The sequence below is a fragment of the Tasmannia lanceolata genome, unplaced genomic scaffold (genome assembly GCF_043159265.1).
Source record: "Tasmannia lanceolata isolate RefF3 unplaced genomic scaffold, GAP_Taslan_0.1 ptg000015l, whole genome shotgun sequence".
NCBI lineage: Eukaryota > Viridiplantae > Streptophyta > Magnoliopsida > Canellales > Winteraceae > Tasmannia > Tasmannia lanceolata.
Genome location: NW_027518692.1, coordinates 17,941,200 through 17,965,608, shown reverse-complemented (window position 1 = coordinate 17,965,608; position 24,409 = coordinate 17,941,200). Strand labels below are relative to the sequence as shown.

Below are 24,409 nucleotides of genomic sequence, written 5' to 3'. Positions count from 1 at the left end.
TTTTTCAGATGTTTTTGTTGTGTTTTTGAATTTTTGACACAAGAGGACAAATTCCTATCATCATAAGAGTATGACAGACTCCTGATATCCCGCAAAGGTTGGACAGCATCCTATGCTTTGCGGGGGAAAATGACAGAATCACGACTCTGTAAGGGTTGGACAGCATCCTATACCTTACAAGAGTAGATAAAAATCACATGATTTGATGAGAGGTTGGAAAGAATCCTAACCCCTATGATGATAGGACAAACTCCTGAAAGATTGACTCTCTAGCTAAGGACAGACATCCTATGCTAAAGGACTGACTCACAAACAAATGACTCTAAGAGAGGTGCTAATGAGACATGGCATGTCTCCTAGGGATGGACTCACTAATGAGACAAAGCTTGTCTATAAAGGATAGAACATTTCTCTGTATTGAGACATAGCCTGTCTCCCTAAATGGGTATGACTATCTGCTGAGACGTAGCTTGTCTCTTTAAAGGGTGGGCTCAAGATGTCTCTTTCATTGCCCTTGCAATGTTAGAAGACCAATGATTTAAGGAATAAACATCTAAAAGACTAGGCAAGTCTTTCAAACAAAAGAGGGGAACGTTATTCAGACTTTGCAAGTCTCCTAATGATTTGACCTCACATATGCCTTGAAATAAGTGATCTCTCAGGCATGCAAGTATACATAGATGAATAGGACCTCAAAAGACAAGAGAAAAGATTGCTCTGCACATAGAGGCTGAGGGTGATTTAAAGGCGTATGGGATTAAGCTACTTAAACTATACAGAAATTGCAAACATATACGAGCTGCTAGTGAACAGGTCTTGTCGATGAGCATTTAAACACAAATTTCTGAAGAGAAAACATGGTACAGGAGAACTCAAAATGACAACAGCAACATGATACATTTGAGCTGAAAATTACAACTCTAAAGAATCTGATTAAAATGAAGAGCAGCTGGCTATAATTGTGGATAGCATAAAAAAAAAAATAAGTCTCTAATGAACACCATAACCATGTGACACAAAATAAAAGGGAATGGGCAAAGCTATCAAATATTTATAACTTGAGCCTATACAACTGCTGAATTCTAGAGTTATGCAAGGTATAACAACAGTATCAAATTTATAACATCTGACCATTACAAATAGGCTTGACTAAATTTATAAATTATTCTGAACCTGAGCTGAAATACAAATTTAGCTAGACTAAATTCACATGGACAGAATCTGTGTTGAATCAAAAATGAAACTGAACCAATTTCATAACACGAACAGTTATACACAATTTTAAACTGCTCACCAAACAGATGACAATTGTTGAGACAATTGAAGGCAAGATGAATTTGTGCAATTGTCAATCACATGGCAGTGCTAACATCATTTTCCCTATTAAAACATGGTTGTAACTTCCTTAAGGAAATGTTCTAAGAAAATTAAATGAAATGGAAAAGACAGAGTGGCACGAGGGCTGGTATAATCAAAATGAAAAGGTCTGCCATTATCAGAGTAGTAAGGGTTGCTACAATCAAGGGTGTGTAGGCTGCAATTATCAAGGGTATGTGGGCTGCAAGGACATCATTTCCATTCTCAAGAGATCATGCAAACCAATTCTAGATTGTAACAGGCATTGCAAAATATTTTCTTACATATTATTCTTACTTATAGAAAATTGCTTCAGCTAATGAACCTCACTTCCTAAACATATGACTCAAAAATCAAGTGATTCTAACAAGTTCTTGATATGATTTCTTTTAGCATGGGTAAACAAGTTACAGATGTAAGGAAAACAGAGCATCAAACCTTTGATCCAGATATCCTTAAGTAATGACTACAAATTTTATACGCATCCTCATCCACAAGAGCTGCAGAATTATATTATAGATAATTTTCAACACATACTTTACATCTAACTTTGTATTCAAAGAAACAAATAATCTTCAAAAGGAATGTAAAACTAGAGAATTAGAAAATCACTAAAAAAAAAATAGCTCAAAGGGGAGTTGTACCTCTCTCCTTTCTCTTCAAAAACTTAACAAAATTTTAGATTATTGAAATGTTGAACAAATTACCTCTATCTTCTTAAAAAAAAGAAAACTTTATAATCTTGCTGATGATCCGAATAAGGAGAACGTGATCAAGATAATCTACTGCTCAGAACCCCCTTAAAAATCTGAGAAACCTCTTTTAACTCCTCCTCTGTGCAAATTTCTCAATGTTGATTTCTTTATTCTCTTCTCAACTGACTATTAAATTCTGAATCAAAGAGAATTTGTTAAAATTGGCTAAAGGAAAAGAGATCATGAGCAGATCCGCAATTTTGGGGTTTGTAAGATGTTGAACACTGGCTGGATCTAGAAAAGATCACGTTCATGTAAAAAAATTAAGTAGAAGAAGAGATTATGATCAAATTTGTGAAGATTGATGTATTGACCAGCTGGATCTAGGGTTTCTAGCTAAAAAGAAAAAGAATCTAGGTTTTTTACAAAGCTTGAACTAGAGAAAAGAGAGGACAGCTAAAGCACTAACAAGACTAGGAAGAAAATCTCTCAGAAATTGGCCTAAATCGAGCAGAGATTTAGTCAGAAAAGGAGAAATTTGACCAGAGAAGAGTTAGGGTTTCGGCTAGCTTTTCCCCATTTCTTTGAGCTTTGCTAGGGTTTGGCTTTGGATATAGCTTTTGATAGGTACTATATGATAGCAATGGCTTTAGATCTTGCAAAGAAAAAAAAGGAAGATTAAGAAAAACGATCGGCCGGAATTTTGATCCAAGCTTGACGGAGAAGATGACCGGAAATATAGAAAGCTTGGGTTAGGGGAAAATTTTCTCTTGCTCTGTGTGTGTGTGTGTGTGTGTGTGTGTGTGTGTGTGTGTGTGTGTGTGTGTGTGTGTGTGTGTGTGCAGATCCGATTTCTAGAAAGAGAGAAGAACTGGAGCTTTGACGGAGATCGGTCGGAGCTAGGGTGTTGCTGGAGAAGAAGATGCCGGAGATGAGCGGCTCTCAGATCCCCTTTCTCTCTCTAAAAACTCACGGATTTTCTTTTCTTTTTTAAAAAAATGATTAAGTTCGGTATTTATAGCAAATTTTTGAGGTTAATATTCGCACTACCAAATTGATTGGCGCGGATTTGCGCAAAAATTGATAGGCGCACGACCGTTTCGTGTCCTTTTCGGACCTTGGTCAGCCTCCTCTAGGATAATTCACCCCCCTCTTCTGAACTTGCACTACAACTTCTCTCGGCTCGTTCGCTAGGCAAACGTGCTCGGATTTCGATGAAATTTTACGGGGACTTAGATGAGACCCAAAGCTAGCCTAGGATGAAGTTTGGGACCCTAGCTGATTGATTTGGTTGGGGTATTCATTTTCACAGAGAGGTTTAGGGCCCGGTCAAAATGGGGTGTCTACAACATGCTAGTCAAAAGCCGAAGTGCACAGGATCATGTGTCCGATCTGAGAGAAACATTTCAGGTCCTAAAAAAGCATAACATGAAACTCAACCCTACCAAGTGCACTTTCGGCGTCAGCTCGGAAAAGTTCTTGGGGTTTATGGTAAGCCAAAGAGGGATAGAGGCCAATCCAGAGAAGATCAAGGCCGTGGTGGAGCTCACTCCACCAAAAACCATCAGAGAAGTGCAAAGGGTAACAGGAATGGTGGCCGCACTGGGGCGCTTCATCTCAAAATCTGCAGAGAGGTGCCTGCCCCTTCTTCAATGCCGTCAAAGGACTCAAGACCGTACCCTGGACAGAGGAGTGCCAGGTCGCATTCGAAGAGCTGAAGCATTACTTGTCCTCTCCACCACTATTGACAAAGCCGGAACCGGGTGAGGAGCTGCTCCTGTATCTCTCCGTGAGCCCCATGGCTCTAGAAGCCGTCCTGGTTCGTGAAGAGCACAGCCAACAAAAACCGGTCTACTATTTTAGCAAAGTCCTGCACGACGCCGAAATCAGATACCAGCGGGTCGAAAAATTGGCCTACGCCCTGATCATGGCAGCCAGGAAGTTGAGGCCGTATTTTCAAGCCCACACAATAAAGGTCCTGACCGATCAGCCACTCAGGCAAGTTCTCCATAAGCCGGACACCTCAGGACGACTCGTAAAATGGGCCGAGGAGCTGAGCGAATTCGATATCCAGTACATGCCAAGACCAGCAATCAAGGCTCAAGTGCTGGCAGACTTCGTGGCTGAATGCACCATCCCCCAGCAGATCACCGAATCCGAAATTGTCCAAACCCCAGCTGTGGAAAAGCTAATCACAACTGAGGAGTGAACAGAAGACGGAACTGAAACAGAAACCATCCCCGTACCAGCACGACAGGATCCATTGACCGCCGAACCGCTCTGGGAAGTATACGTGGACGGATCTTCGAACAAGGGTGGCTGTGGAGCGGTCTGGTTCTAACCGGGCCTGACAACTTCACTCTAGACTACGCCCTGAGATTCGGATTCCACGCGTCGAACAATGAGGCAGAGTATGAAGCCCTCCTTGCCGGAATGAATCTCGCAGTTCAGACTAGCGTCCAAAGGCTAAAAGCGTACTGTGACTCCCAGTTTGTTGCAAACCAGATCCAAGGGGTCTATGAGGCCCGCGACGACCGTATGATCAAATACCTCTCCAAGGTCCGCCAGTTAGCCAGCAAGTTCAAAAATTTTGAGGTCATCAGAATCCGTACAACAGAAAACACAAAAGCAGACGTGCTGTCTAAGCTGGCCGCATCTGGATACACCACTCTCGGAAGTATATGTATGGAATTTCTACAGAAATCCAGTATCGAAAAGGAGGCCATCAAAGTGATGCAGGTGGAGTACGAGTCCTGCTGGATGAATGAGATCATCGACTACCTGCGTAGTGGAATACTCCCCGAAGCTAAGAAGGAAGCCCGCAAAGTGGCACAGAGAGCAGCCAGGTTTTCCCTCGATGGTGAGAGCCTCTACAAAAGATCATACACCCTCCCGTACCTAAAGTGCCTCCGGCCAAGCGACGCTGCGTATGCTCTGCAAGAGACACACGAAGGAATTTGTGGAGAACACCTAGGGGCAAGGCCCTGGCAATCAAAGTGCTGCTGAGAGGCCTTTACTGGCCTACCTTAAGACAAGACGCACTGAGCCTGGTCAAGAAGTGCGAGAGATGCCAAAAGTTCTCTCCCACCATCCACCAGCCTGTTGTGTCTATAACCCCGATCATCAGCCCACTCCCCTTCGCCATTTGGGGGATGGACATCTTGGGCCCCTTTCCACCGGCCTCCGGAAGGCGCGCGTTCGTAGTAGTGGCCATTGACTACTTCACCAAGTGGGTGGAGGCTGAACCTCTAGCCCAGATCACAGAGCAAAACGTGCAGAACTTCTTTTGGAAATCGGTTGTTTGCAGGTTCGGGATCCCCTGCGTCTTGATAACAGACAACGGGAGACAATTCGACTGCCGGAACTTCCGAAGATTCTGCTCTGACTTGAAGATCGAACAGAGATTTACTTCAGTGGCGCACCCTCAGACGAATGGGCAGACAAAAGTAACGAACAGAATCCTCCTTCAGGGGATAAAGAAGAGGCTGGACGAAAAGGCTGGCCGATGGGCAGATGAGCTCTATCATGTCTTATGGGTGTATCGCACCACCCCGTGCACGCCAACAGGGGAGTCATCATTCAACTTGTCCTTCGGGATGGAGGCAGTGATACCCGTCGATGTGGGAGCCACATCTCCTAGAGTCACCAACTTCAATGAACAGCTCAATGGAGACGGGCTCTGCGCAAATCTCGACTTATTGGAAGAAGCCAGGGAAGAATCCCGAATCAGGATCGCCGCCTATAAGCAGAAAGTGTCCAACTATCACGATTCAAAGATACGCCCCAGAGAATTCCGAGCAGGGGATCTAGTCCTAAGGAAAGCTGCTATTTCCCAGCCAAAGAAGGTCGGAAAACTCTCCCCGACCTGAGAGGGGTCGTACCGAGTAAAAGAGGTGATTCGCCCGGGGAGCTATAAGCTGGAGACACTGGAGGAGCACCTATTACCCCATGCCTGGAATTCAAAGAACCACCGCAAATACTATTAGTAGTAGGCTACCCGGCGTGAAAGTGACTTTATAAATATATATTGAATGTGAATGATAGAAATTCTTTTACAAATCTCCTCACGCTGCTCGGAAACCCAGTTCACTAAAACTAGGGTACTCGCTGCTTGGTTCGCCACGGCTCGTCTCCGCAAAGACCGGGAGCGCACTCCTGGTCCGGAACAAGCCCGAACGCAAAAAACCAACATCACGTGGAAACCCAGTTCACTAAAACTAGGGTACTCGATGGGTAGTTCACCTCGAATGTCTGCCCAGAGTATTCTTGGACCACAGTGTTAGAATCAAACAGTATTAGACAGGAATAGACAAGTGGAGAAGGGGTGGACAACAAAATTTAATTTCCATTCATGAAGTAGGGCCTCGAAGGGCCATTACAAAAATAAGACTGCAAAAGGCTGTTACAAAAGTTGGGCCTCTAAGGACCATTACAAAAATAGGACCTTCAAAGGCCAATACAAAAAGAATCAGAAGATGGGGCCCAGGAAAGAAAGAGCGGGAGCTCAAGACACCCCGTGGCTACCACCCCGTGGTGGATGTGCCTCCGGGACCTCCTCTGTAGCAGCGGCAATAACCTGCTCGTCCTCATCAGGCGCCAATGGATCCGGGAGAACTAGGCCCGTCAAGGTCACGGCCGGGTTGGATTCCTTAACCTGCTGAAGGCAGTCAAAGAATCCCACCTTGTAGGAGTCGCTGGACAAACTGAAGAGTTCGTCCTCCTTTTTCTGAACGGCCGCCACCTGCCTCTCTTGGGCTCTCTCCCTCTGTGCGTTGAGGGCCTCGGCTGCCTTCTCCTTCTGAGAGGCCAACTCTTCTTTGAGCCGCTTGTTCTCCTCGACCGTCTGTCCAATGGACCTCTAGAGTTCCTTGGCTTCCTTCATCAGCTGCCCACTCTCCTCCTCGGATTTGGTTATTGCCTCGGAGAACTTCTTGCTCTTCTCCCGAAGATCGTTGTAGTACAATCCGATCTGCAGGCAAGCAAGTGTTAACACATGAAGGCAAGACGAGACAAAAAATAAGTATACACGTGAGCCATCTTACCTGGTAAAGTGAAGATAATATGGCCTCATCGGCCGCAGCTGGAGGTTCGTTGAGAACCTGGAGCCTGTCCTTGCTGAGAACTTTGGTGAGGAGCTCCGCGGCAACTCGGCTCTCACCAAGGCCGGAGTCATTTTTCTGAACGGCCCAGTTGGGCCGAAAAGCATTGTCTCCAGATCTCGCCGGGGGAGGGCGGGCTCGAGTAGGTGTTCCACCTGATTTTGAGGACCCTTCTCCTCGGCCGTAAGCGCCGACCAACTTCACTGTTGTCTTGCCCTTGGGGGGCGGCGTGTCCTGGGTCGGAGCGGGACTCGCCATCTCAGCGGCTTTCCTTTTCTGGCCCTGCTGGGCCCTTCTAAATGCTCCTTGCCTCACTCTCTCAATCTTTGATTGTTTCTGCATCTCTGAAACTCAACACAGACGAACAAACCAGTCAGAAACAACAAAAAGAGGAAAAGGAGTTTAAAAGCAGGGCTAGCCACATACGTGCCGGGGTCGCAGTACTAAGGCCAAGCTTGACCAGAACCTCTTCCCCATGGAAGTCCGAACAATGAATGAGTCCCTCACGGTCCAGCTCCTCGCGGACTAGGGCAAACGTTCTCGCATCCTCACCCTCGAGGAACGGCTTGCGACTCATTGCAACTGTATCCGGGGCGTCCCATTTCAGAGGAACCGGCCAGGGCTCGGTGGACTCCCTCTCCTTGACGTAGAAGAACCTCTTCTTCCATAAGTGTATGGAAGAGGGAATGCCAGTGATCATTTTCACCTCCGGACGCTGGCTAATGTAAATCCAACCCCCGTCCTTATGCCTCTTCAAGTGCGCATACGCGCGGAACAAGAACACAGACAAGTTTCTCTGAAGCCGGCCCTGGACAAGGTATACGAACCCGGTCAGCATCCTCCACGAGTTCGGCGCAACCTGAGCCGGAGCCAACCCGTAATATTGAAGGACCGCGATAAAGAACGGGTGCAGAGGGAACCTGAGTTCGGCCCTCAACGACTCATCGTATATGCAGACGTCGGAGCTTTCGTTGCAAGCCCTATCTCCCTCTATCGCCTCCCTCAGCCCAAACCTTGGGGGAACACAGTACCTATCCCTAATGTCCCTCATCATGGACTTGTCAAGGTAATTCTCCTCGTAAAGAGCCCGCACGTTGTATTTTGGATTGGCTTCCATCCGGGCCCTAGCTACGACCTCAATGGCCCGGCCAGGAAGAAATGTTGTGGACGCCTCGGCGGCGTCACTACCAACACTCGCCTCTGCTCGGTGATAACTCTTCGTTGGGAGAGGAGTGGTATTCAGATCCAAAATCACCTCCTCCTCACTATCTACGATCTCTACTCTAACATCGGGACTTGCCATTATTGGCTCTGAAGTCCTGGTCGGATTATTTTGGGCCTTCCCTGACGAACTAAACCCTGAGCTACTGGAAGAGGATTCCCCTGAACCGGACTCCGAACCGGACTCAGAGCTAGAGTTATTATGGGACATGAAAGCAGGAAAAGAAACGACTAAAAGACGCGCTCAAGAAAATTACCAGACCGAACAGAGAAGAGCTCATAAATCCGCGGACGACCACAACCTCGAGCTAACCGAGCCGAGCAGGCAGAGCAAGAAAGAAAGAAAGAAAAAGAGGGAGCAAAAGTAAAAGTGAAATGTGAAAGGTAAAAATCTCCTTTTATAAGCCTTAGCTGAGGAGGTTTGCATTTAATGAAGGGCACGCACTTCGAGGGCCCTTGAATGGTGTCACGTGTCTTTCATTAATGATGAACACACACTTCGAGGCAAGGGCGTGAGTAAATACGCGCATATCTCCAAGGAGCTAAGGGCACCCGTGAAGTGCTCGTGTAAGGGATAGCTCTTAAAGCGATTGTGCCCATCAAGAAAATTAGTCTGGCCCAAGCCGGACAGGATATGGCGCATTCGCTACGGGACAAAAATCAGTCCGGCCCAAGCCGGACAGAATATGGCGCATTCGCTACGCGACAAAAATCAGTCCGGCCCAAGCCGGACAAAATATGGCGCATTCGCTACGCGACAAAAATCAGTCCGGCCGAAGCCGGACAGAATATGGCGCGTTCACTACGCGACAAAAATCAGTCCGGCCCAAGCCGGACAGAATATGGCGCGTTCGCTGCGCGACAAAAATCAGTCCGGCCCAAGCCGAAGAGAATATGGCGCTATGCGACAAAAATCAGTTCGGCCCAAGCCGGACAGGATATGGCGCGTTCGCTACGCGACAAAAATCAGTCCGGCCCAAGCCGGACAAGATATGGCGCGTTCGCTACGCGACAAAAATCAGTCCGGCCCAAGCTGCACAGACGGCTCTGCCGGACAGAAAGATTTTCCGGACTGATTTCCAGGCCGGACAGACGAATTTTCTGGACTGATTTCCAGGCCGGACGGACGAAATTTCCGGACTGATTTCCAGGTCGGACAGAAAGATTTTCCGGATTGATTTCCAGGCCGGACAGACGAATTTTCCAGACTGATTTCCAAGCCAGACGGACGAAATTTCCGGACTGATTTCCAGGCCGGACAGAAAGATTTTCCGGACTGATTTCCAGGCCTTACAGAAAGATTTTCCGAACTGATTTCCAGGCCGGACAGACGAAATTTCCGGACTGATTTCCAGGCCGGACAGAAAGATTTTCTGGACTGCCTCCTAGGCCGGACAAACGGCTTCGTCGGACAGACTCCCCCCGATCAAGAGTATAACTCACCACACTTCCCCAAATCACTACAATGACTTGGAAAACTAGGGGGCAACTGATGGGGTATAAAAACAGCAGCGAATTAGCTGCCGACACATGGCCCTAGGGTGATCCACCGTAAATCCCACGTCAGCACAGGGGTAGTTCGATAATTGTCGGAGAGTAGGTGAACTCAAACCTATAGCAGGCCGACACCTGTCCTGGGGTAGGTAATCCAACCACCCCAGGTTTCCCTCTATAAAAGGGCTTTCAAAGCTCAAACCAAGAATAATAACTTCTTCTCAACCACTCTTAAAACTAGCTCTGCACTCCTGCTTATACTGACTTGAGTGTCGAATGGCCTGTCCGGAGTAACACTCCGGGTTGGTCTTCTGACCTCGTTTACTCCTTGTGCAGGACTCAACTCCTTATCTCTTTCACTTCTGCTCCTCGGGTCCTCCAGCTCAGCTCTTGCGTCACTGCCGTATTTGTTACCGATTTTAGGCCTAACACTATCCAACCACATTAACATTATTGATCCCTATTAAACAATGCATATAAAAAGATCATAGGCTCGGATTTTTCTTTTTCTTTTCTTTTCTTTTCATTTTAATCTTATGTTTCTCTCTATTCTTCATCTGGCATGGATTGTAAATGACTTCATATGTAGAGACACAAGGAGACGACCTTGGACATGACAACATAGGAAATGGAGAACTAAAGCATTGTTAATCTTTGGAAATATCGTAGAGACATTTGATCCTTGGCTAAATGAAGTTGGGAAACAGGCAATAAAAAAATACTCTTTCAATAACAGCTTAAATCCAAACATTCCAAAAGTGTCACTTGCCTTGGTGAACCAAACAATGTTTAATACATGTAGGTATCTTGTTAAACAAAGAGTGTAAGTATCGAAGTTTTGGATTCTCATAGCAATCATAGCATTTTGCTGCGTATTGAAGGTCTACATGCTGTCATATTACATCATTCTTATATTACAAGAGCCTTCGGTGTGAAACAACCGATTACTTCAATAGCTTAAGCCGTTGGTACTTTAACACTACCCCTCACGTGTGACCCCTTTTTTTAGAGTTGGCCGACACGTGGCACATGTAGCCTCTCTTTTGGGTTGACCAGTACATGTGAAATTCTAATATCAAGGAGTTTTGAATCTAAGACTTTTGTTCTATTCCACGTGAAACAACCAATTACTCCAAATGCTTAAGCCGTTGGAGATGGCATTATTTAATCTTTTATACTTTAACATTCGGGCAATGTTATGCATGGGTGTAAAAATATGCGCCCTACCCTAATGCATAGGTTTGGTTAAAGATGGTGGCTCCCTCCATAGTAACATCAGGAGTTAATGATGGGCCTTACCTCATCAAAACATGGTGTAAAGTGGTGGCCTCATCCCATCAATAACATGAGGTTTAAAATGGTGGGCCCCACCAGATGTATGGGTTTGGGTGGATAGTGGGCCCTTCACATCAAAACATTAAGGGTGAAGCGGTGGCCTCATCCCATCAATAACATAAGATTTAAAATGGTGGGCCCCACTGTTTTCATGGATTTGGGTGGAGATGGTGGGCCCATCACATTCCTCCACCTAGGCATATTTATAAATTATTAGGGGTAAGTATACTAATTTTAAAGTTTAGTTTGCAATTAAAGAGTCCATCTCATCATTTGTGATTTCTCTCCAGAAATCAACATATGAAGATGAGGCAAATTCTTCCAAAGAAGAAGGATCTCCCTTCAAGTTAAAAACATAGAAATCATAGCTAAAGTTTTCGGCTATTCTAGCTCTATAACTTCGACTATGTTTTATTTCAATTTTAGCGTTTTCAATTGTCCAGCATTTTATGCCCTCAATATTTCCAATAGCTTTGGTAGCCCTACTTTTTTTAGATTTGAAAAGAAACTTTTTCTCTGAAAATCATTTATAAATAATATAAAGTATCTTTTACCACTCTAGGTTAAGACTCCATCTTGTTCATAGGTATCAGTATGGATTAATTCTAAATATTCTGCATTTCTTTAAACATTTTGAAAGTTTTTTTAAGAGATTTTATCTATGTTACATGTTTCACATTTTTGAAAATCTATTAGTATCACTATAAGAATTAAAACTACTAAAACTGCATTATACACTTACTTTTTGTTTATTCGAGACAATCTAGCTTGCCATGAACTGAAAGGAGAAAGCATATAAACAAAAGAACTTTTATTCCTAATTTCAACTTTGAGTTTGAATATTTATTCACAAGGATATCCTTTACCCACTAAGGATTCAAATCTAGTAACAATATACTGATTGGACTTTATAGTTTATTTAAAACCAGCTTTGTTAGACAAGTTATCATAAAGGAAGTTCTTCCATGTTTTGAAAGTATTAAGAACATTCATTAGCAACACTTTTCACCCATAAGCAAAGTTAAGTTCAACATACCTAGCTTCGTGTACTTTTGTGGTGAGAATCCTCTAGCAACATCATCTTCACATCATATGTAGGGGTATAAGTCTTGAACAAATTTATGTCATCGCAAATGATGTGATGTACCAGTATCGACCGGCCCCCTAACCTTCAGTTCTACCAACAAGATGACTTCAGTGATCATAGCCACAAGCAGCTCTTCAATCATGCTCGCTTGAGGAATAAGTGAACGCTGACAACATCAGCTTATTCGAACAATATTGACAACGCATATGTAACACACAGCTTTAAAATAACCAGTGTTATTTTCATAAATTGGTTATCGGTTCCAGTGTTTAGAGGCACTATAGTTATTATTTTTTATTTTTTCTTTTCATGGACTTCTTTTTAAGTTCCAGATTTGCTTGTGATTTTTGAAGTCACATACAACTTGTACCTAGTCACATTTTTTAAGTCTCTTCCTTCTTTTTTTGGAGACATCTTTCTTTTTGGGCAGTGATATTCCCCCCCCCCCCCTATGGATATTTCCCCCCATCCTTTAACAGATAGGATATATGAAGGGGGGAGGTGCAACCGTTAACTCCAAATGCTTTAAAAGTTAACGATTTCTGTTAAAGGGGGGGAAATATCCATCAAAGAGGGGGGGGGGGGGGATATTATTGCCCTTCTTTTTTTATTTAGAGACGGACAAGAAGATTCTCCATTGAAAACTCTTAAACCTTGTTCATAAGAGAAATGCTCTAGTCAAGCCCCCTCTCATGCTACTAACCTAAGAAGGGCATTTATGGCACTAGCGTCAGGCATTCTTTTGAAGCTGGGAGGGGATTGATTCATTCTTTCATCGGATATGTTTTCTTCCGTGATCCGTTTCATGTCAACTCTAATTAGTTAATGAAGGCCAGAGCTTGTGGGTAGAAGATTGGGCTCTGCTACGCAGTTCCACTAGACTAGGAAAGAATGACTGGGCGTAAATGGCACGTAAGCAGTGAATCGGATTGAAAGTGAGAGCTACGGAGCTACAGAGCTACGAAGCAAACGAGCTACTGAGCTACAGGGAACTATCAGGACCATCTTGTCAGTATTTCCTTATCTTAAAGTAGCAGTAGTAATAATAGCACAATTGGAGGAATGCTCTTGTAGGCCCCGATGCCCACTTTGACACAGTGAGATGCATCTTTGATTGATCAGGACCCTCCATCTACCTAAGGATTAGGGTTTACTATTCCAAAAAAAAAACAAAAAAAACTATGGATTAGGGTTGGGGGGGGGGGGGTGTTTGGATATCATTGCCCTTCTTTTTTTTATTTAGAGACGAACAAGAAGATTCTCCATTGAAAACTCTTAAACCTTGTTCATAAGAGAAATGCTTTAGTCAAGCCCCCTCTCATGCTACTAACCTAAGAAGGGCATTTATGGCACTAGCGTCAGGCATTCTTTTGAAGCTGGGAGGGGATTGATTCATTCATTCATCGGATACGTCTTCTTCCGTGATCCGTTTCATGTCAACTCTAATTAGTTAAGACCAGAGCTTGTGGGTAGAAGATTGGGCTCTGCTACGCAGATCCACTAGACTAGGAAAGAATGACCGGGCATAAAGGGCACGTAGGCGGTGAATCGGGTTGAAAGTGAGAGCTACGGAGCTACAGAGCTACTGAGCTACAGGGAACTATCAGGACCATCTTGTTAGTATTTCCTTATCTTAAAGTAGCAGTAGTAATAATAGCACAATTGAAGGACTGCTCATGTAGGCCCCATGCCCACTTTGACACACTGAGACCCATCTTTGATTGATCAGGACCCTCCATCTACCTAAGGATTAGGGTTTACTATTCCAAAAAAAAAAAAAAAATTCTATGGATTAGGGTTTATTACAAAGAGCTTTCTACTGTTTTTTTGTTGGTATGGGTCAGGACGGTGCCCGATTATTCCCTCCATAAATAAAAATATTTCTGATTCGGATTCCACGAGAACAACCTCTGTCAAAAGTACTGTTCGAATAAATTTCCCATAAGCTCTAATATGATTCGGAGATTCCCATGCTACAATATCCACAATAGTCAGAAAAAATAATGGTAAAATTTTTGTATGTATTGTCTTTACTTTATTTTTCATTGAAGTTCTTTGTAATGTCCACGTGTTACCAATCTCTTGTTTCTTATAGCCCCATCAAAAATTCCATCTATTCCTTTTTTTTCACATGTTTTTCCCCCTTTTATGTGATTTTGGGTTTAATACCCACATAAAAAAAATCAAAATTTTGTGTTTGGGTTTTCTAAGATAAATACCCATATCAAGTTCTTTGTCAATTTCAATTGCCCAAATAAGAAAATGAAACTCTGTAGAGTTGAACAAGTTTAAAAGAATTTTATTGATTTATTTACTCATGTTCAGTGTTAGATAGTTTTTGGTTTTAAGATAAATTCCCATCTTAGGAATATTTAATTTTGGTGTTTCTTTGTTTTGGAGCCTTTTACAGTGTTAAATTACATAGTCATTTTAAACTTTCCTGTTAAGCTCAAATACCCATAACAAAATTTCCAATATTATGAACATAAAAGGCTGTAATTGTTTATTTTGTGTAAGTTTTTTAACGGTTCTGTACTTTGGGAGTATCAATAGATAAGTGTTCATCCCTATCCATCTTTGGAATAATTAAAAGCTTACATGGAATTATACATTTATATTCGTATCTTATTAAGGAAGCCTTTCAGAATATTAGAGACTTGGCTCTGCGAATAAAGCTTTTGAATTTTGGTGCCTGTTAGTTGGTTTCTCTTTTTCCATTTTCTGCTTTATGCTTGATTTTCATGGCTTCCTCTGTGACAAATACCATGAATAGTTTGAATTGTGATTGATCACTTGTGGGTGCCAATCAACGAAAGAAAAAAAAAAAAACCAGTTCTAGTTGCAGAGTTTGTTGTTGTAGGTTCTGGGTTTGACACGAATAATTGAGTTGTGATTGATTAGTTGTGGGTGCCAATCAAGGAAAGGAAAAAAAAAAAAAATCAGTTCTAGTTGCAGAGTTTGTTGTTGTTGTTGCTATAGATTTTTGGTTTGGTTGGTTTGACAGTTTTAGATTATTTGTAAATGAACACTCACAAGATAGCAAGCCATGAAGATAAGCACAGGTCACTGAGTGGTTGTTCCTTGTACTCGGGGAGTTCCTATCAAAATCTTAGTTCTAGGCAACTCTGCAAGATGGGGGTTTCTTTTCAATTTCCACTATCAGAGGGCGTAGTTCATCACAACATACCTCGACGGCCTATTTCCCAATCATCAGACTCACCTGCGTGCTTGGAGGGAGGCTCTCCCCCTCCAAGTTTTATGCCTTCTAACTCGTCTTGTACTGATTCAAATTGCTTCGAATTGGAGTCTCCCCCGTTTTATGTCAACGATTGTAACTCGGTTTTTCCTCCATACGTCTATCAAATTGGTACACGGCCTTTGTTCTCTCAATTGTCGCCGATATGTTATGCGGAATTCTCTTCTCCTGGACCTTCTGAGGGTCAGCTCTCTGTTGATTTACCAAAGCAAAATGATCTCAATCTTCAACCATGTGATACTTTGCAATCCGTTGTAAAGCTTCCCATGTACGACAATCAGAATTCTAGGACTTCTGATCATTGCAATAAATTCCAACATAGGAATTCTCAAGATAATGAACTCCTGCCATTCATACGAAGTAATCCTGGCGAAGATGAAACCTTGGATGGGAGCAACTTTTATTCAGTAGAGGGATTTCATAATCCTAGTGTGAGTTTTGCATTCTTTAATTGCTCCTCCTTTTTTTTGGATTTGGGAGCATTATGTGAACAGATACTCCCCTCTATATCTTTGGCTGATTAATTGACTTTCCATGCATTACTAGGCCCCGTTCGTTTAAGATTATGACAACCGATCGTGAGTCCAAAACCAAATATTGGACTCAAATTTACATTTAATTTTTAGTCCAATAATTGATTTTGGACTCAGTCGGTTGGCATAATCTCAAACAAACAGGGCCTTAGACTATATGAAATGGGTGATTCTGGTTTTCAATTGGTTTGTTTTAACTCGTGGTCTGTGTTATACAGGTAGGTTGTAATCCATTCAACGCAACAGTTACACAACCAAGTTTCCAAATTCCATCTGATAATAAGCAGTTTCTGAAGTTTTCGGGGGGCGTTCATGTAAATTCTAGCACTGTTCAGCCTGCAATAGCTGCCTCAAGTAAAACACGCATTAGGTGGACTCAAGATCTTCACGAGCGATTTGTCGAATCAGTAAATCGGCTGGGAGGTGCAGATAGTAAGTAATATGATTTTTATCTTCATGGATGAGGGGGCAATTAAGCTCTTTAACCCCTTTTTTAGTTGAAAATTTCAAATTATAGAGTAATATGTGTTGATTGAATGTAGAAGCAACTCCAAAAGGGATCTTGAAGCTGATGGACACTGATGGATTGACCATCTTTCACGTAAAAAGTCATTTGCAGGTATTAATTGGTTTATATGAATCTTTGGATGATTTTAGTTGTGGTTAGTGAGTTCTTTTGGGGATCTGAATTGTACCTTCTATATGGTATGCAGAAATATCGATTTGCCAAGTGCATCCCTGATTCTGCTGAAGGTAAATTCTTTCTACTCCAGTTTGCTATCGTGTATGTACTCTCGAGTTATTTGATGTCTGATCTTTGGATGGAATTAATTCACTTAATTGAAAAAGGAGTAAACTAAGGATGAAATGGATGATCTAATTCACTTAATCATTGGGCTGAATTCTTTGTGCAAGTTTCTAACATTTCCATCAGTCTAATTGATATTTTTTTTACGATCAGTTGAATTGATATGTATCATCTTTAATGGATAGTTCATTTATAGGGTTGGAAAGAATTGAACAAAGGCAATAGCTAGTTGATCCTTCAGATTTAGAGAAGTGGTATTTTATTTGGGGACAAAATATCAAAACTCAAAGTACTTACTTGTCAGTAGCCTCTCATGGATATCATTCAGAAATTTCTATGTAATGGTTTTCCATTCTTTTAGGCGTTTTGGCATACTCTGTCGAAAAGTAATTGATTGCTGATTGGCTCGTTGAAATCAATTTTCAGTATGTTACTTGGGTACGGACCATACAACATGGTTATGATGCCTTGAATTTAAGTTTCAGAAAGGCACACCTTGAATTACGTTTCCAGAATGGCATATGTGAAGTCTCTCCCTCTCTCTCTCTCTCTCTGTTGCCTGGATTTTTATCACTTTTTATTTTAATCTATATTTCTGGTATATTTCATGAAGTGTATTATAGACTTTATAGAAAAATTTGTTAAGTTCCATCGAGTTAATGAAACTCTCTTTTGTTTCATTTTCCTGAAATTCAACCTTCCTATTTCTTTGTTTTCTTATTCAGTCTTGTTCTATATCACTGTTGTGTAGCATCCTGCTATTCACACTTTCTTCTATTTATCTCAAGCTGGAAGAAAACAACGACAAGAAGAGGAAATCCAAATATGACTTTGGAAACATGCCAAAATCATATGGTTCTGTATATATAATAAATGGGACAACTTCATCCACAATACAAGGGAGACCTCCATAGTTCCCACTAACATTTGTGATGGTCGATCAAAATTAACATATTATTCACATTTTGCCATTTATTTTGGTTTTTTTAATAGTGAATAGCAATTCTAAAAAAAATTAACATATTATTCTGCTCCCTTGTGCGGTTATGTCAAGGTATCACAAAAGCTCAAACAGACGACCCTTAACCTTGATTCCTTGCAAGTTGGTTACAGTCAACTTCTAAGCCATCAGATGTACCTTCGAAAAGTCTCCAAGTCCAACTAGTGTAGAGAAAATCACACTTCCCCACCCACAGCCCTCAATTTACCTCCTAAGGGTGTACTAGATTTGCCCCTGTTTATTTGTTGCAGCCTTTATTACCAAATTTTTGAACTCGTGTGTCAGGCCACACTAGAGCACCCTAGATGAGACTGAATTCATGGATATTAGAGACGAGCAGACAATAGATATGTTTAGTCACTGGAAAGGTGGATGATTTTTTGTTTCCCTTGAAACACAACTTCAGAAGAGTACTTTTGCTAGGTGATATTATCCGTACAGTTGCTGGACTATGAGTTTCGATCTGCAGTTAGAAAGCTACATGATTTTTGTGATAAGGACATGCATGGGTGAGTAACCGAGAATCATATGTCTGCCATTGGAATAAATGCATATTGAGGAATCAACACAGTCAGGAACGCAAGAATATTAATGGCGTAGACTGCAAAAAAACTTTGTCAAATAAAAGTTTCTTAACTCTGGGTGCGGATAATGAGTTTCATCATAGATTTCAAGGAAAATTTGTGGTTGGGAATAAGCCTGCAACCAGAGTTGGAACCAGGGGTGAAGATGCATCACCTTACTGAGGGGCTCTGAAGCCTTTTTTGACTAATCTCCCTTTGAGTGCTTAGAATTCATGGCCCTCAGATGGTGATCATATTGCTTTCATTCTTGGGCACCCCCTCATAGATTGCATAAACTTGAGTAAAATAGAATTTGAATAATTATGGTTGGGGATAATAATTTTTATAGTAGATTGGAAAGAAAAAGATGTGGTGGGCAACAAGCATTATGTGGGACTTGGCAGTAGGGGTGAAGATGAATTACCCGATGGAGGGGGTTAAAAGGCTGTTTTGGGCCTTTTGGCACCTATCTCCTTTCAGTGCTTAATATGTTTCATGGGTACGGATATGAGGTTTGGATTCGGCTAACCTTTAAAAAAAAAGAAGGATTTGTAAATTCTGCCAAGGCTAATTATTTGACATGATAATATATTTATATATTGGGAATTTTGATAGGTTCAGTATATATAATGATTTATTTTCATATATAAGATTTATTATTAGGATAGATAAAACTCAAAACATGTTATAATTGTAAATTTGTTGTAGCATTTAGAAAAAAAGAAAGAAAGAAAAAATAGATCTAGAACTGACCATTCAAAAAAAAAAAAAAAGATCTAGAAGTGTCGCAGTGAATCCCAAAGTATTGGAATCCGACACGTGTCTGACACGGATACTTCACGGATTGAGAAGACCTACTACTTAGGTTTCATGTGTCCCAACCGGGGATCATATTGATTTGGTTGTTGGGTGTCTCTGCACTGCCTTTTCCTTTAAAAATACAATCTTAGCCTTTTTTAATTGGAAGAACTTTTAGAGCAGGAGCAACATAATTAATAAGGTCTTTAGGGCTGCATCGTTGGTAACACACTTTAATTATCTCCCCACAAGCACCTTCTTAATTATCAAACAAGATGGCCTTGTAGGATTACCCCTGTTTTCAGGTTATCTAAATTGTAACTCTTTTTCTGTTATTGGTCTCCTTGGCTGCAGAATCCTTCATCCTATTACCGCTGTTACTTTCTCATTTTAAACTAATTCTTAGCTCACCAATGATAAGAAAGAGGTGAGGATATGTCGTGTAATGCTTTGCTTACTACCAAAAAGGGAAAACTTAATTTCCACACTTAAATTCCATTTTGCTTACATCTATGTAAAGTGTGTACTTTAGTGTTAAGTTCTACAGGTAGCAGGAAACCTTTCTAGAATTTTGTATATTTATTTGAGGAGTTGTTCCCGTAGCTCAATTGGAAGGAGTTCAATGTTACTGGTTCATTGCCAGGCTTGATAGCTTACCTATGTATAAAATAACAACAGAAAAAGAAAAAAGAGAGGACCCTCTCAAAATATCATGTACATTATAAGATTTTTAGAACTCGAAGTAAAGCAAATTTCTTTCATAATTTAGCATTTTCCTCAATTCTTTTTTCAATTTCTTATGCTTGTATCCGTAGTGGGGAGATCCTAAACTAGACTGTGGTTTGGGAGGAATTTATTTAGTTGGGAAATCGCTGCTTTAATGGAGGCGCTGAATAAAAACTTTACTCAGGGCAGTTGGATTTGGACCTGAACAGAAAACGGAGGGTTTTCATTCAAATTCATGTATTTATTTCTTCTAAGTGGGGAAGAGGGAGCAAGGATTGCTAATTTGTGGTCCATTCCAGCACCACCAAGAATTTTAGCATTTTGCTGGACATTGGGTTGCAATAAAATACTTACAATTGACCATCTGATCAATAGGAACCGAAGGGATCAGAATTTCTGTAGTATGTGTTTCACTACAGAAGAATCAGTCAATTACCTTCTCATTTATTGTCCTATAGCTGCAGAAATCTGAACTTTTTACCAAGTTCGAATGTCAGTGCGTGAAGCCGATGGCCATTGATCAATTCATTGCTGCTTGGAAGGTTCTGGCATGATTGGTGAGCGGTAGACTGCTTTGGAGCTTGTGTCTTCCTGCAACTCTATGGACTATTTGGATGGAAAGGAATGAGCGGATATTCAAAAGAAAGAGTACGAGTATGAAAACATTGAAGAAGAAGGTGATGGGCTGATCGGTGGAGAGAGCTTTGATGTTGAAACTTTTAAGAGTGTACAAACATTGATGATTCGGTGAAAATGGAACTACTTTCTGTCTAGTACTGTTCCTAAAAGGAAGAATGTCCCTAGATGGATGCTGCAGGTGATGGGGAGTATTAAAATGAATTTTGATGGCTCAAGTCGGTGGAATCCAGGCTGAGCAGGTATAGGAGGTATCATAAGAAATGGTAATGGTGAGGTAAGGCTCACCTTCACTTGTCTTCTCGGTGGGAGAATGGAACTCAACCGAAGAAGCCTTTTCCCTTAAAGCTCTGTTTGGATGCTACATGCCTGGCTTGTTCAAGGATTTCCCAAGCAAGCCAAGTCACCAAAAAGTCACCTTTCTCACCCTTTATCATGCTTGGTTGCGTATTCTTCAAGCACTCTTCCCATGCAATTATGGGCTGGCGGGTAGATGTCGGTGACATGGCATCACAGTCCTTTCCATATGAAATAACTCAAAAAAAGGTGTTATTTTCTTAGCTAATCCATCCCCCCCCCCCACCCACCACCACCACAACCACAATATCCGGTTCATCCTTCGGAACCATAGCACATCCCGGATCTAATGAATAGGATGAATTGAGACGGTATTTTGTAAATACGTAATTATCTTGAATATATCAACCGTTTCTTTATTTTCCGATCGCCTGGATCGGACAAAAGAAACATCTTGTTGTTTCTTCAACAATTTCTGATCTCTAGTGGACCTCTCAGTAGGATTCGAACCCAGATTAAGTTCCTCATGTACGGTTCTGAAATAGTGATGGGAACAATGATGTTATCATCGACTATGATTATTTAACAGTTCAAGTACAATTGATATAGTTGAGGCACAGTCAAAATATGGGTTTGGGGATGGAATCTGTGGTATTGATGATAGTTTCAATATCAACCGAGCGGACTTCGACAGGGTGACCCACTTTCCGCTTGACTTTATGATCTTGGTATGGATGTATTCTCAAGATATCTGTTGGAATTTTCCTCAAGAAATACAATCAGAGGTTTTAAAGTAGACCGAGTGGCAACCCACCACCACACACACACACGCAGAAAAAAAAACACCCCAGCAGCTCCTTTGCATCCAAACTCTATAAAGCATTTCGCTTTACCTGGGTTTTAAAATCCTGCCCCTTCCATGGACTTTACTTGCCCAAATGATACCTCGCTTAGGAGGCATTTAAAACGCACACAAAATCCCTGGAATTTTTGGGATATTGTGCAACCAAACATACCCTTAATAGGGAGTTCGTCTTCTCATTCCATTTCTGGATCGAAGGTGACTCCCTCAATGTAATTAGATAGATCAGAGAAGGAATAGGATATTATCATTTCAGAAAAAAAGACGAAGGGGTTGGATATCTTTGAAATCCCACGGATATCTTCGAAGTAGTGTTGGAGAGATTAGATGGCCACCATATTCATTTCTCTCACATGCGGAGAGAAACCATTGCGGAGGCCGATAGGCTTGTAAATGAAGGCATGTATAGCAATAATCTGATAATTAGGGTCATATACCTGAGTAGCTTAGGTTTATTATGTTTTAGCTAGAGATTTGTTATGCTTTTTTTTTAATGCTGCTCCTGTTCTTTGTTTGTTGCTCTGATCACTTCGATCAGATATTTTGTTTTGTATTTGTGTTGATTAATGAATTCAGATGCCATCCAAAAATAAATAAAAATCGTATGCTTTATTTCTGCAATTTTTTTCATCATTCCATAGAGCAAGCATATTGTTGATATGCTTCAATCCCTCCCTTTCCCATTGATTGCTTCTGATACTCCGCTTTCCCAATGATTCTCTCTTCTTTTAAATATCTAGTTCGTTCTCTTGCAGGAAAGTTTGAGAGGAAAGCTTCTACTAACGACATTCCACAATTCGACTTGAAAACGTAATTTCTGATATTAACTCTCTTATGCTAATTTTCAGACTATAGTATCAAATTATGCAGATTCATATATCATATTTTTGTTCATATTTGGTTCAAAAAATGTGTAGAACAGAAGTATTTACTTCCAATTTTTAACCTATATATTACAGTGGAATCCAAATCACAGAAGCACTGCGAATTCAAGTAGATGTCCAAATCCGTCTGCACGAGCAGTTAGAGGTATGCCATTTCTCGGAATTGTTGACAGCCCTTTGTAGCTTATTTTGTTACAATTCCTCCATTCCTTCCATCAAGTCTAAAACACTTCTTAGCTCTGCTCTTTCTTTGGGTCAGATTCAACGAAAATTACAGGTGCAAATTGAAGAACAGGGGAAGCAACTTCAAAAGATGTTTGATCAGCAACAGAAAGCAAAGAGCAATCTGTTTGAGACCCAAAATTTGGATATATTGTTTTCAGAGGAACAACCAGTTAGCCTTCCAGATGTTCAGGTTCAAGGCGCTGGAGAAGGTTTTGAAAATACCCATTTCCCAACTAAAATTACTTAGCTCTGCCATTCTAATGTTAAATAGGGAAGCTGTATTTTGAAGTATCAATAATGGGTTTCCTTTGAGCTCACATCAACAGAGTCAAATCCTCCTCAGGTTATTTACTGACCTGGTACGAAGTACAACACTCTCCAAGTGTTGTTCCCACTTTTAGAAAGAAAATGGAGACAAAGGTGGGGGATGGAGTATCTTCACTTGATTGGTCAAATCTTGGATACTTCAATATTGCAAGGAGTAAATTGTTCATTAATATCCTTGAGTTACTGTGGTAGTTGTTACTTTTTTTTTGGTTCAGTAAGCTGTCTTAAGAAGAATAATTCATTCTTCTGTTGAATTGATGTGTGGTGTAAAATGGATGTACTTGCACTGAAAATACTCTCATACACATGGGTATACATTTTATATGTATTTGTGCATGCATACACTCAAATACATGCTATGAAAATATGTTCATTGTTCGGGAACAACTGTGGGAGTGGAACTACTAGCTTTTAAAGCTGTCATTAGTCTTAGCTTCAGAACTTTTTGTGAGATCACACAATTAAAAGGAGATTGTAAGCTTTAAGCTCAATCATTCCGCTTGTATCCTCCTTTTGTCCCATCGCGGCTGTTGGCACAGAGTTAGCCGATGCTCATTCCCCATATACTAGTGTTCTATATCAAATAAATTGCCAAAGAGTATGGAAGGCACATTGCAATGAGTAGATATCAAATATATGGTGAATTGGTGAGTTTCCCGTGAGGTCCAGTGTTTTTCAGAAAGTACAGTGAGGTGGACTTCAAAGGATGATCTAAACCGTTCATTTGTTGGGCCACAACGTAAATAAGTTATACCCCATAGATCATCTCCATAGGATGATCCCAGAATTCCGATCTGTAGAGGGACTGCATGTTATGTAAACCTCTATAGATTGGAGGGTTAAGCTCATCCAATGGAGATGATCTATGGGATACAGCCTATTTACAATATGTCTCAACAAATGAACGGTTTAGATCATCATTTGAAGTGGGACCCACTGTACTTAAAAAATACTGAACTTCAGGCCCACTCGCCATATAAATTCTCATTAATCCGATTACCATACATGTGGTAGTGAGTCTTTCCATAGGGCAACCAAGTGGATCCAGGTCCAATGCCCAGCAGAGATCTCAATAGCAAAATCAACGGCTTAGATACATCTTAAAGAAAATCTTTTCAGTCATGCTTGATCAACGGTTTAGAATCATTTGATTAGATCAGACAATGGCAATAGACAGGCTTTGTGAGGGCCCACGATATTCATTGAT

General features: G+C 41.4%; 1 protein-coding gene across 1 annotated transcript; it reads left to right on the top strand.

Annotated features, from left to right (window-relative positions):
* Nucleotides 1–14,356: 14,356 nt before the first annotated feature.
* On the top strand, nucleotides 14,357–23,589 carry LOC143845502 (myb family transcription factor RLI1-like). The gene is made up of 7 exons (XM_077353880.1): nucleotides 14,357–15,974; nucleotides 16,295–16,508; nucleotides 16,619–16,695; nucleotides 16,790–16,829; nucleotides 22,522–22,576; nucleotides 22,726–22,795; nucleotides 22,910–23,589. The coding sequence occupies exons 1-7, from the start codon at nucleotides 15,309–15,311 to the stop codon at nucleotides 23,120–23,122; spliced, it is 1,335 nt and encodes a 444-aa protein (XP_077209995.1). The 5' UTR covers nucleotides 14,357–15,308; the 3' UTR covers nucleotides 23,123–23,589.
* The last annotated feature ends 820 nt before the right edge of the window (nucleotides 23,590–24,409 follow it).

Coding starts and splice junctions, on each gene's coding strand:
- LOC143845502 (XM_077353880.1), top strand. CDS start 15,309: ATGAACACTCACAAGATAGCAAGCCATGAAGATAAGCACAGGTCACTG. Junction 16,830..22,521: donor CATCCCTGATTCTGCTGAAG/GTAAATTCTTTC, acceptor GTTCTCTTGCAG/GAAAGTTTGAGAGGAAAGCT. Junction 22,796..22,909: donor GTCTGCACGAGCAGTTAGAG/GTATGCCATTTC, acceptor TCTTTGGGTCAG/ATTCAACGAAAATTACAGGT.